Source organism: Triturus cristatus, chromosome 4_2, assembly GCF_964204655.1.
Source record: "Triturus cristatus chromosome 4_2, aTriCri1.1, whole genome shotgun sequence".
In the NCBI taxonomy this organism is placed as follows: Eukaryota; Metazoa; Chordata; class Amphibia; order Caudata; family Salamandridae; genus Triturus; species Triturus cristatus.
Window position 1 is genome coordinate 59,074,899 of NC_140586.1, and position 13,423 is coordinate 59,088,321.

General features: G+C 45.4%; 1 protein-coding gene across 1 annotated transcript in view; it reads right to left on the minus strand.

Annotated features, from left to right (window-relative positions):
- LOC146832970 (mitochondrial adenyl nucleotide antiporter SLC25A23-like) overlaps positions 1 to 13,423 on the minus strand; it is a 191,059-nt gene that overhangs the window by 155,265 nt on the left and 22,371 nt on the right. The window contains exons 3-4 of the mRNA XM_085600506.1: positions 12,318 to 12,405; positions 9,423 to 9,534 (exon numbers count right to left, since the gene is read on the minus strand). Of these exons, the coding sequence (XP_085456632.1) occupies positions 9,423 to 9,534; positions 12,318 to 12,405 (200 nt within the window). The remainder of the gene's footprint in view (positions 1 to 9,422; positions 9,535 to 12,317; positions 12,406 to 13,423) is intronic.

Here is a 13,423-nt window from a genome sequence, read left to right on the forward strand (position 1 = left end):
ATCCTTACCCCTGCCAGCAATCCACTCCTAAGTCAAAGTTTAATTTACGTCTTTTATTGCTTTACCTTTCATCTACCCTCACGTGGTTCCAACTTTCCCAGCATTCCCTAAATCTCCCATCGCCCTCCTACCAGCCCAACGTGTTTCCTGATTTTCGTTACACTCCCAGCATCCCCTTCACCTCCAAGCGTTCCCTAGCTCTCCAAACAAATCTCACCTCTTCCAGCTATCCTAAACTCTGCCACTGTTCGCTGGTTCTGCCAGCCTACCTTACCTCTGCCAGTGTTTCTGACCTGAGCCAGTGTCTCAGGGGTCACCTCACCTGACCCAGTTCTGCCAGGGCAATCCCGCCTGTGCCTGACAGCGAGAGGGATATGCGGATTATCGGTGTTCTAGCCACTACCCTTGCGGGCTCAGATTTCATCTGCCGGGTTAGCACCGTGGGCAAGGTGCCCACCTCTGCACTCCTACCCGTGAGGACGGCGAGGACAGAGGGCGAAGGGATCAGAGTGCTGAACACAGCTCAGGTTGCGGCTCACTCCCCTCCCCCACCTAGGCCTACCCAGGGACTTCATTCACCCTTGCACCTGCACCAAGCGAGGGCAGAGGGCGAAGGGAGCAGAGTGCTGAGCATAGCTCAGGTTGCTGCTCAGCAGGAAGAGGTGCGGCGCCACGGCTAGGGCGACTGACGCTGGGGATCACGGTTCGATCCTCGACTCCGGCGGCAGGGGTCTGCTCAGCACCATGCGACTCTGGGCAATAGCTCGCTTAATCTTCCCAACGGCCCCCAGCGCCGAGATACCCCTTTGGGGGCGATTCGTGCGCTATACAAGCACTGGATTTACTCCCCTCCCCCACCTCTGCCTACCCAGGGACTTCATTCACCCTTGCACCTGCACTAAGTAGCTTTGTCAGGTGCGCCATTATTGGAAGTTTCTAATGCAAGAAAATAGCAACAAAAAAATAAACCTACAAATTTGAAGTCACGAAGCAAGAGACCGCAGCGTGTTAAGAATATCAGTTCTGGCAATGGCATTTCCAAAATATTCTTAAACAGAAGTTTTTGTGAATGAACTGCGATTTGCAGACTGTCCTATGTACTAATAAGTCGGTTCATGAAATTGTCATTTTGGTCACACTCCAACATACCACATAATAATGAATGAGGTAGGTCGTAAATTACAAGTCACTCTAACTGGAGACCATCACAGGGATGGTGGCCTGCAAGGATCAGCAGACCACCATGCCTGTGCTCGCTTATAAATAAAGTTAACTTTCTTTTTAAATGCAGTCAGTTTTCTTTGAAGGAAACGAGGATGTGTTTAAAAAGAAAAGTGCATTTTTTCGAAAGTTTGTTTGAGAGTTGGTAGTGGTCCTGGGGACCCCAACAAACACGTGAGGTACCACCTTCATTGAGGGGTCAGTACCATTTAAAAGGTTTGCGATCGGAACTGTGGTTGCAAACCATCGATACATCACATACCAAATTGCCATTGAGAAGGGAGTATGTATACTCACTCCCATGCATGCCTTAATGATTGCTTAAATACTACAAAATGCAAATCCACAAATTTACTTTTTAATGTGTGCTTCTATATTTTATTAATCAATTGCTAGTTTGTTTCTGTACTTGTTCGAAGTCCACTGACGCTTTAGCATGGTTCAACACTTACGTTTTTAATTGGTTTCCATATTATGATCCTGTGTTATACACTGCACATTTTAGCACCACAGTACTAGTAAGCATAGCCTCATTTTGAACTTGGCACAACAAAGCGAGAATTTTAGAAAGTTGCAGAGTCAGCTCGTTTGTATCTTCTTCTAAGGCCTTCTTGCATTGTTTCCACCAGGAAAGCTTGGCGCCTGATCATCAGTGCCTATCTGTAGGTTTCTGTTTTATCACACGTCCCCGCTTCTATTCACTTGCATTGAGAAAAAGTGTCCAACTGTAGCACCAAAATGTAGAGATCTTAGTATTTCAAGCTCCAACTGATTGTTAAGAAGCGCTCATCCGTTGATTAGGTATTGTCTTACTTATTTTTGAAAACTTGTTGCATATTTTCATGCGTTACATGCATATTAGACTTCCATACGCTATCCTGAGGTCTATAGTTTTTCTTTTTTTTTTTTACAGAAAGGACACCCTAAATGTGTCCCTTCCAAACTGTGATTTGGTATGAATGAATGAATGAAAAGACATTTATAAAGCGCATGGCGACCCAGGAGCATCCCAGCGTATCCATTTCTAAACCCTTTTTGCGATTCGGTAACCCTCTTTCAAATCATACAATGGGTTTAGTGAATTCCCAAACCCCTTGTTGCGATCACAACCCCTCTAATTTTGGAAATGACAGGATTAGCGACTACCAAACTGCTTCGTACATCTGACCCACACTTTGATCGCTTCCGCTCCCAAAATGTAATCTGAAATCGCTACCCCATTCCATATATTTAACACCAACAATGACCCGTCTTAGACCTATTTCTCTCGGCATATGAGTAGGTATCTTTAGTTATGATGGGTGATTTAATCTGTTTAGTGCTGGGACACTCTCCAAGTAGCTGCGCGCTTTATGACATTTTTATTATCACACGGTGCAAGTCATCAACCATTTGATAACCAGGAGATTGCAGCAACTCCTCTCCTCACGCAAGCCAAAAGAATATGACATTCCCCTGCCACCCACTACAAGACCACAAGATATCATCTCCTCTCCAATAGCTGCACACTAGAAGATGGCTTTTGCACTTATCTAAGACTAAGTTTTGCAAGCAGACCTCTCCCAGATAAGAGTAAAACTGCATACTCCTCCTTTCTTAAAATTTCAAATGAACAAAAGAGGAGACCTGTCCTCTAACACTAGAATAGAAGAATTAAATTGCAATTCCCATCTGCAAACATCAAAAGACCAGAAGTGGAGTCCTCTCCTCTAACAACATAATAACAGAGTACATTTGCATCTCCTCTTTGCTACTATCAGAATATTTGAAGAAGAGACGTGGAGTGGGAAATAGCTATAAATAAAGCCGGGTGGGTGGAGGAAGAGAAAGAAAGGCAGCGCACAAGGGAGAGAACACTGGTGGCAGGGGGAGAAGAACATGAGGTAGAGTGCAACACAGAGCATGGGGGGACGGGAGAAGCACATGAGGGGGGGGGGGGGGGGAGTGTGCTGAACCTAAAGTGAGCAGTGAAAGGATTCAAGTCAGCCAATCAAATGGATGGTAAAGAGGCTATGCTCCCAGAGAGGGACAAACAGAAGAACAGAATGGGTGCACTCAAAGCCCACTGTAAGCTCTTGGTTTGCCCACAAGGACTTTTGCAATGTAAATTAGACTTAAAAATGGCAACCTCTGCCCACAGAATGAAAAAGATGATGCGTTCTCTCCTATCGCTACACAGGGCCGGACTGGGAACCAAAACCGGCCCTGATAAAGTGCTCGGCCGGCCCCCCCAGTGGGTTGGGGGAGCGGCCGAGCTCTTTACCAGGGCCGGTTTTCGGGCGATTTTGTTACAGGGCCGATTTTGCAGCTATGCTGCAAAAACGGCCCTGCAACAAAAACGGCCCCAAGGGGCCCAAAATCGGCCCCCACCTGTACGGCGCACCGGGGGATTGCCCGTGCACGCTACGGTCAGTCCGGCACTGTCGCTACAAGATCAGACACATTTTGCACCTTCTTTATGCCTTACAGCACAATCAGAGGAAGATGAGCTACACCCATAATGCCGCAAGACCAATGGACAATGCCACCTTCCTCTAACACCACACGCAGTTGACAAACCCCCACCCCAGTACTACAAGATGATAAGACGATGGTAACTCTCATCCTCTAACACGCATTTGAAGTAAAGAATTATAATTTCTAAATAAAAGACCACATGAAAATGGCATCTCTCCCTGATCATAAAAGGAAATAAGAATATAGCATCTACCTTTTCTCCACCACTACAAGACTAAAAGAGGCCCTTCTCACAAAGCCAGAAAGAGGCACCTTAGGTCTGCAAATACCGCACACTTAGAAGCAGGTATAACCTTCACCTAAACACTCAAGACAAGATGAAGATGGAACGGCTTTCCTTCCACTGCAGAGGAAAAAGACGATGGCATCTCCCTTTAACATTACAAGGTGAGAAGAAGGCTGCACTTCCTCTTCCACTTTTACAGACACTGAAGACGAGAACACATCCCCCTAGGGGCGCTACTCGACGAGAAGGTGTTTCTTTCCTTCCAGTTGCTGCAAGACCATCAGATGCCACCTCCAAATGTAAGAGAAAAAGAAGATGTCACATCCCCCCTGCCCAACATCTCTAAAACATGGTATCCTCAACTCAACTAGACTTAAAAAAGACATATCGCTACATACCCAATACAAAGAAAACTCTACAACACCAGAAGATTCTACTACAATCACAAGAGAAAACTACACCCCTTTCCCTCCTGCAACACTACAAACCAAACTTATGATGGTAACTCCCATACTATCTTGCACACGACTAGAAGAAAATGTCAATTTCCTTAACACTAAAAGACTAGAAGAAGGTGGTACAACATCTGGCACTAGAAGATCAGAAGAAGATGTTGCTTCCACTTCCACTACAAGGCTAGTGGATGATGGCAGATCACCCACAACTATCAAAACCAGAAGACAACACAACCCTAATGAAAGGACAAAGATGGCACCCCATGGCTCCTCCACCTAACACTCCCAGGTCAGAAGAAGATGGCACCTCTGCTCCTACTATTGTAGGACTGCAAGACCAGATGGTCTTGCCCTGGAGAAGAAGAGAAGGACACCCCCAAACATAAGACTAGAAAAAGATGTCATAGCCCCCAACACTTCAAGATCAAAGGAAGATAAATATCACCAAGAGGCAGGCAAAAGGCAGCCCCACACCTTACAGTGCAAGGCGGACACCTACCTCCTAACATCACAAGGCCAAAACAAGAGGACTTTCTGCACCAAATCACTTCTGGATTTCAGAATACGCAGACTGTCCTCTACAACCTGCAACTAAGGGGCACCACTGGAGGATTTTAAAATGTTGGCCTATGCTACATGAACTTGCGGCATTTCAATCAATCAATCATTTTAGCCAGACCGGTTTTGCTGCAAATTCTCATTTTCAGGAGACAAAACTATTTTGTGGTGAATCCTTGTTTTATGAGCTGGAACTGTTTTGCAGTGAATTCTTGTTTTTTTTCAACCAAAAACACCTTTGCAGTGAAGCCTTTTTGTTTTTGAGCCAAAACTGTTCGGCATGGAGTCTTTAATTTCTGAGAAAGTAGAGTATTCGAGCGAGCCTTATTTAGCAGCAATTCTCTTTTTTCTACAGCAGCACCGTTTTACAGTGCATCCTTGCTTCCTGACCGGACTGTTTTGCAGGGCAATCTTGCCTCCTTAGATGACTCAGTTTTACAGTGCATCCTTGCTTCCTGAGCTGACTGTTTAGCAGTGCATCCTTGCTTCCTGAGTGGATTGTTTCGCAGTGCATCGATGCCTCCTTAGATAACTCTGTTTTACAGTGCATCCTTGCTTCCTGAACTAACCCTGTTTTACAGTGCATCCCTGCTTTCTGAGCCGACACTGCTTTACAGTGCATCATTGCTTCATGAGCCGACACCGTTGTACAGTGCATCCTTGCTTTCTGAGCTGACTCTGTTTAGCAGTGCATCCTTGCTTCCTGAGCTGACTGTTTTACAGTGCATCTTTGCTTCCTGAGCGGACTCTGTTTAATTAACTGTGCTCGCTGTTATGTCCTGCAAGACACGTTCTAGTGTCTCGACAGGCATAGAGTTTAAGAGCCACTCCCCTATGGGAGTGGGCACGCGCACACACCACACCCATCCATCATCGGCGTCACGAGTGACGTGACCTGGCTAATAAATGGGCCCGAGTGCACGTGCTCGAGGCCAGTTATAGTAACCCACTACTGACTCTGAGTGGTCATTGCTGCAGCATGAGGGACTAGAGGCCCAAGATACAACACTCGCGTCTCATGAGCCAGTGCAGCTTTACACTACTTTGCCGCTTATAGAATGTCTAATGCTTACAATGGGCTCCCTACTCACATTCCTTGGTATCTAAAAGAGCATTACCAGATGCAGTAGCTGACCCTTACAAACTCTAGAAGGACAAAAGAAGTTGGCACTCTCATTCCAAACAGAGCAAAAGCGGTGAAACATGACACCTCTCACCCGGTCATAGGCGCAGCAAAAGACAACACAACCTCTTCAACCAGCACGAGCACTACCAATCACAATCGCAGCAACAGATCATAGCACCTCCCTTTCAGCACAAGAACAAGAGAGCAGCAAACAGATCCTCTAACCCCGAAACCACAGTAGGCGCAGTACTGCACCACTCCTCAGAACAAAAGAGGAGTAGTCAGTGGCGGCTGGCAATTACTGCGAGTGGGGTTGGGGGTGTGGGGAAATTGCATTAAATAAAACAAAAAAATTACTTATCGTGCAGCAACCGCCCTCTTCGCTCCAGTCCTCTTCTTCTCTGCGACGTCAGCGCTCCAGACAACTCCCTTAACCAATCCTGGTACTTCTCTCATGATGTTAACCAGCATGACAGAAGTGCCAGGATTGGAGGGAGCGGCCTCTGTTGGAGCTCCCAAGGGCACTGGAGGCCTGCACATGCTCTCAACCCAGCTAGTGCGCATGACTGGCTGGTCATCGCAAGACGGCCGGCCAAAATGAAATGCCCACTTTAAACAGTGCACAGGCAGCCCTCTGCCACCCCTCCTCCCAGATGCCACTCAGCAGGCTCCACCCCGTCCTGTTACTTGGTTCGGGACGTGATGACGAAAAATAAAATGTTAATGAATTAACTTTACAACCATTTTATTTTTCGTCTCTGTGGGCATTTTAGTGGGGCGACGCTCCTCCGCTATAACGGAGGTGCCGACCCTGGGAGTAGTGAAACATAGTTCCTTTCCTTTAGCCCCAAAGAAAGAACATGGCACCTCACCTTTAACTGTAGAGTCCATGGGAACACCTCTACAGTCAGAGCACAAGAGGCACACCGTGGCACATACCTCAAACAGAGTATGCGTCACATCTCGTATAACAACAACAAGAGAAGCAAAGCCTGGTACCTCCTCTGCAACCAGAGCAAGAAACAGAAATCAGACACCACCCCTTCAATCACAACAAAAGGCATACAAGATTATACCTCCTTCCAATCACAGCAAGGCCAGTGCAACATGGCACACCACTCCCAATCACAAGGCGCACAGCCTCAGTAAGATGTAGAAACAAGCACTGGCAAAGCCAATAGTTTCATGTTGTTGACAGATTGTATTGGACAATAGTTTTTGTCAATACTGAGCAGCATCGCCTAAAAAAAAATCTGAAAAATTAGAGCTAAAAGGTGCAGTGATTTCGCATATGAGAAGTGTACTTGTGCATGCAGCACCACACGGGTGCCATTTCCTTTTTTATTTTTTTATCTACTGATTTAAGATGGTAAATACAAAAAAAAACATTATTTGTGCAAAAGCGCTTTTTGAGGAGTGTAGTGACCCCAAAAAAACTTTGGCTGCTGGGTCATCCATTAAAAAAAAAAAAAAGTCATTTGCAAAGAAACAGCTAATCTGTTTGGTAGGAGAGACCTAGAAAAGGAACCTCCCATTCAAGCACAATAAAAGCCACAAATATGATATCTCCATTCCAGTCACAATTACATTAGTGGAAAGTAACTGCTCACATCGGGTCATAGCAAAAGCAGAGCACATCACATCACTTTCAACAACAGCAAGAGCAGCAAACCATGGCAAGTCTTCTCCAACCACAGTACAAGAAGCATAACATGGCAACTACCCTGTGGCACCTTCCTCACGATCAAAGCGAGAACAGCAAAGCATGGCACTTCTCATCCATTCACAGTAGTTATAAGCAACAGGTCACATCCTCTCCAATCACATTGGTGGAATGCCACTATTCCTCCAATCACAGAATGAGTAGCAGATGAAGACATCTCCCGTGGAATCACAGTAAGAGTAAAACATGGCACTTCCTTTCAATTATAATGAGAAAACTGTTGGAGGGAGCATGTCTTCTCTCATCTGTGTAGAGGATCACAGCCCCAAGCCAGCGAGGCGGGTGGAAGCAACACCTCCTCCATCACCAGACGAACCGAAGAGGACACCTCCCTGCCTACAACAGCAAAAGCAGATGGTATCTCCCTCCTAACCATAGCAACAGAAGATGGCTCTTCCATCCCACTGTTCAAAGGGCAGCTAATGCAGCACCTGCTGAAAGGCCAACACAAAATGGCTACCAGCCACAAGGAACGTAAAATAAAGGTATATTCCTCTATTCACAGCTAGCAAGAACGTGAAAATGTGGTACATCCTTCAGTGCGGTGCTTAATTTGTAAAAATACAAGGGCCAGGGCTCTCGCCAGGAGGCCACTGTAGCACACATTGCCCATGTTTGCGCTTCCAATGATATTAACAACACAACTACTAACTATCACACTCTTACAAGCATGAAAATGTAGACCATTCCAGGCTCCCAAAGATATAAGAATTGCTTGGGCGGCAGGTAATGGTCATTTGGAATGTATACCGAATTAATATTGGACTGTTGTGGTCATCTCAGACACCAGAAACCACCGGCTCAAATTAAGCACTCCTCCAGCGGCAATGGGTCTAAAAGATGATAGCTATTCACTACCAACCCAAGACACACTAACAGTTTTCGCACCTCCTCATCACACCACAGCAACACTTATAAGATGCCGAGAAACTGATCTTGCTTTGAGGGTCAGCCAGCCCTACATGTCACCGGTTCTCAAGCGGGTGGTGGTTAGTGGCTTTTTGGGATGACTGCTCTGGTTCAAGAAGCTCAGAAGCTGTAGATCTTAACCCCTTCAGTGCCACGCCCTTTCCCCCTCCTGTGCCGGGCGTTGCACTAGTGGGTGGGGTTCATGACGAGATAGTCTCGTCATGGGCACAGCGCAACCGTGCTCCATGACGAGACTATCTCGTCATGGGCACTGAAGAGGTTAAATGAAGGATAATCATCACATAGTTACCTTGGCCTACAGGGCTCTGGTTTGTTAACTGAGGCACATTCAGAGAATGTACTGAAAGGCATTTGCTACACAACCTTCAATTCATTCATTCATTAATTTCCGTTACTACTTCCACGCCACCTGTGCTGCACTCACTGTGCAATTCTCTAGAGGGTCATCACTCCAAGGCCACTAGAGGTCAACAGTAGAATACTTCAAGTAGGGTATGGTACCAGAGAAGTGCAATCAAAATATCATCTGACAGAAATATTGGGTTCAAATTATTGTTTACAAACATATTGGCCCATTGGAGTTAATAATTTGATATCAATGGGAGCCCTTTAAAGGCTAAAAAATCTGCACCCCTCCCCCACGACTGTTGCCCCATGCTCCCTTACCGTGGAATGCTTCCAGTAGTGTATGACCTCTTCCATGTTCTCCAGCGGGTTCAGCAGGAAGTGGTCTCTCCATTCATACCAGTTGATGGTCATGCTGCCATCTTGATCCATGCTACAATGACAAACAGCGCAGGTTAGAACAGAGGGCGCAGCATGCAAATGACGGAATGAGACTACCTATAGAATATGAAGTACCTCAAGTGGGCCTCTTTGCGCTACTGACCTTAGTTTGGACAAATGGGCTTTTAGTAGCCATGTAAAGGCTATAACAGTGGAGGGTGGGGGAAGCTCTTCCAGACTTCCAAGGGGATAGTCCCTGACCTATCCCCAGAGCTGGGATTGGCGCAGGCTCACTACTTCTTCGCAGAGTAGTGCTTTTGTTGGCATGTTCAAAGCAATGGGCACGCGCTCGCTCACTAAGTGCGAAGATTCCTCTGTCTAGTGCGGTCCTTGGCCTCTCTCCTAGAATGGAAAGTTTCCTGGCACTATGTGTGAAAGAGGCTTGCTTAGGCGATGTCTGCACACTAGAATGGTAATTTCCCAGCAGCCCTTTCCATTCTTTTACAGGTCAGTTAGAGGACACCCATGTGTATCTGGTTTACTTTTGAACACACACTCCATTAACAAGGTGATAACATATCAATTTTAGCCATAGATCAGATGGTGGATAATAAGGCTGGCAGAGACAGATTGGCACCAAGCTGATCTGAGAAAAAATAGGGTGGATTTAGTATGTCCAGATAGACCTGGAGCTTCAGCCTGAGAAGAGAAGTAGAGGCTAATTTTTATTAGCCAATAGACTGCTTCCAGAGGCAGAGAACACGCCTAGCCATGAAGCCTCCTTGTCGCTCTCTAAAAACCTATCCCCATTATAAGGTTAATAATCAGGGCCGGACTGGGAACTTGGAACAGCCCTGGCAAAAATGATGATTTCAGCCCCCATGTGTATATGTGCCAATAATGCGTAATAGAACCAGAGCAACACTTTCAAGTTGCGGCTGGGATCGTTTAACGTGCACCACCACTCCTGGAGGCCAAAAACCAGTCTCCAAGTCTCAAAACCGGCCTCCTTGGGCTCCAGCCTCCCAGGGAATTGCCACATGCCCGGCTGGCCAGTCCGGCCATTGAAATAATGACAGGAGGCAAGGACTAATATTAGGCACAGAGAGTTCTGACAACAGTATGAAGTGCTGAGAAGGGTCAGAGGGAAAGGTGAGGCCTTGGCTGGTTTGTGTGACATAATTTACAGAACTACCAGCAGCAGACATTTTTAAAAAAAATACATTTTATTTTAATTAACTACATCTATTACAGAACTGGTTACCGTTCAAATCAGGGCACTTGGAAACCAGTGTAGAGAACTGGCCACAATCTCAGAAACATGATCTATTTATATCACTCTAGTACTTCGTATAGATTATTTGTTTCTTTTGTTTGTTTAAAGTGTGGTTTGTGAGTGTCCAGAAATATGGAGTTTGAATCTAGTGCATGCAAGCATGTTCATATATAGGTCGAGCCTGGACAGCGCCTGCGCTGCTCTGCAAGGCATGCTGTATTAGAGTATTTTTCATTGGCTTGCGTCATTGTCCTTTGTATATACTGGTTCTGATTCCTTAGTAGGTTTGTTACTCCCTCCTTAGTACCTTGTCTTCATTTGTAACCGGAGGTGAAGGTATCGGTCGCACTCCAAAGTTTATCTTGTAAATCAGAAAGTAATCCTTTTAACTAGCTTTGGGTGCTATGGGATCTTATCCCCTGTCCAAAGGGATGTGACGTATATACAAAGTAATGTTCCCTCTCCAATGGAAGGTATATCCCAATCTGCACTCCTTTGAACTTCACTCTTTAATAATACGTAATCAAGTGTACATCTGCAATCATAACTGTTTTATTTTCACAGTAGAGTGTTCAAAATGTTGATTCAACAATTATTGTCGTTTTATGCAGTAAATACTGTTCCATATTGAAACCATGGGTACTCGGGTTACAAGTGTAGATCCTAGGTACTCGGGTCACAGGGTTTTTAATCCCAATGCATTTCGGGGTCCACCCTTCCTCAGGGGATGCTCCCTATGAACAAAACATATTCTCTTAGTGTTTCTGCGTCATTTGTAACCTCCCATGAGGACCTGCCCTTTTACTTCTGTTGTTACACAGGATGCTTTATTGAGTCTGTAAGCACTATTTTCTTTAAAGAATTTCTCCTACTGCAGGCACGCCATGCTTTCCTGCAGCATTCAGCATGCCATGCGAGCTTTTACTTTCCAAGCAGTCCAGGACAATTTACAAGAGTTAGAGCTATTGGCATTGTAAATGACAATGCCTTTTATTTATGTGTTAATTACCAAAATAGATAAATAAAAGGCATTATCATTTACAATGCCAATAGCTTAAACTCTCGCAAATGCGAGACCTATTGCATTGCAAATGCTTGTTTTACAATGCTGCTAGCAATGCTGATTTCCATGACGTCCTTTCTCCAGTTGCTGCCCGGGAAGACAGACAAAAAAAACAAAGCCCCTCAATACTAAAATAACTACTTTTTCCAGGCCACAGAGTTATGGACCGCCAGGGATGATAATTTTGGCCTGTCCTCTGAATAATCAACAGCTTCCAGTGGGTATCTGTATAGGTTTCACCAGGGTGTGGGGTACTCAGTGTCTACTCTTTTCTAAAATTTCCTTAATATGTGGGGTGGCATCCCGCTCCTCTGTCCGCAGCCATTTGATGCTTTTCCATTCGCTCTCCTGATGCCCTGAGGAAGACACTCACACTTAACTGCTGAAACGTTGGCTCTCTCTCCCTCTCCGATCAGAAAACACACCTGTTCGGGGACACATAGGATGCTCTAAGATTTAGTAAGCAGACACTTATCGCGCCCTAGAGTACGCTTACCTCTGCAAGATTTTCTCAGCCTGCTGCATGGAGATGTAAACACCAAGACTGTGAAATGTCTGCTGAATCTCAGACACATCAATATGTCCTGAGGGAGAAAACATACACAGAGGGGTCAAGGTCACGAGGGCACAAGGGTGATAATGGCATAGCTAACAGGATCACATGAGGTAAAGGTGGAAAGGTGGATCAAATATTTTGCACAATTATGGAAAATTCGCTTAGGAAATAGGGTCGCAAATACATTTGGGTCAGAGGGACGTGGACCCGTGGGTCAGATGTCATGATTTGGTATTTCAGCTACTAGTGCCTGGAGTGGCATATAACTGCTTGCACTCCGTGAATATATAGTTTCATTGCAAGTACGCCATCAAGGTCATCTTTGAACCCAGCACCTCCAAAAATCTTTAAAGGTACCATTCATCGCAACAATGATTAGTGAATTGATGGGAGGGAGGCGCTGAGGGGGAGAGAGAGCAGAAAGCAGACAACCCCTTCCAATAACAAAAGCCATATTGGGTGTATGTATCATGAAGGTCCATGCTTTAACATATGTCAAGATATAAGACGCACGGTGACTTTGTTTATGTTACCTGTTAAAAGCATAAATACAAAATACCATTCCTACCTGTGCAGGGGAGATAGCTAGAAGCTTAATCAACAAATTCCTGGAACTAGTTTCTTTCCTGCCTGAGTTTAAATCCTCCTACATTAGAGGACTCCTCAAGAATAAGGACCTTAGCAACTTTCCCCCTAGCCTCGCGTCTGACTTGGGTATTTCTGGTGCACCTCTGCTAGAATGTTAGCGCCTCTGCTTCTCCCTCCTCCTCTCAATCGGTGGCTTGATCTGATGTTGGAAATGGGGCCGCCCCCTCGCTGGGAACTGACGCGAACTTATGATGTATACTGCCTTGCTTGTTGTGTTCTTTTTTAAAAATTGGAACCTTTGTTTTTATCCTGTATGAGAGCTCTAGATGACTACACGTGTTGATTGAGGAGCTGCCGAACCTCCGGGTTGTCGGCTGAATAGCTGTGTTTCTGATTTATACGAATAAAGGTTTTAAAAAAAAAAAAAAAAAAAAAAAAGAATAAGGACCTTGACCCAT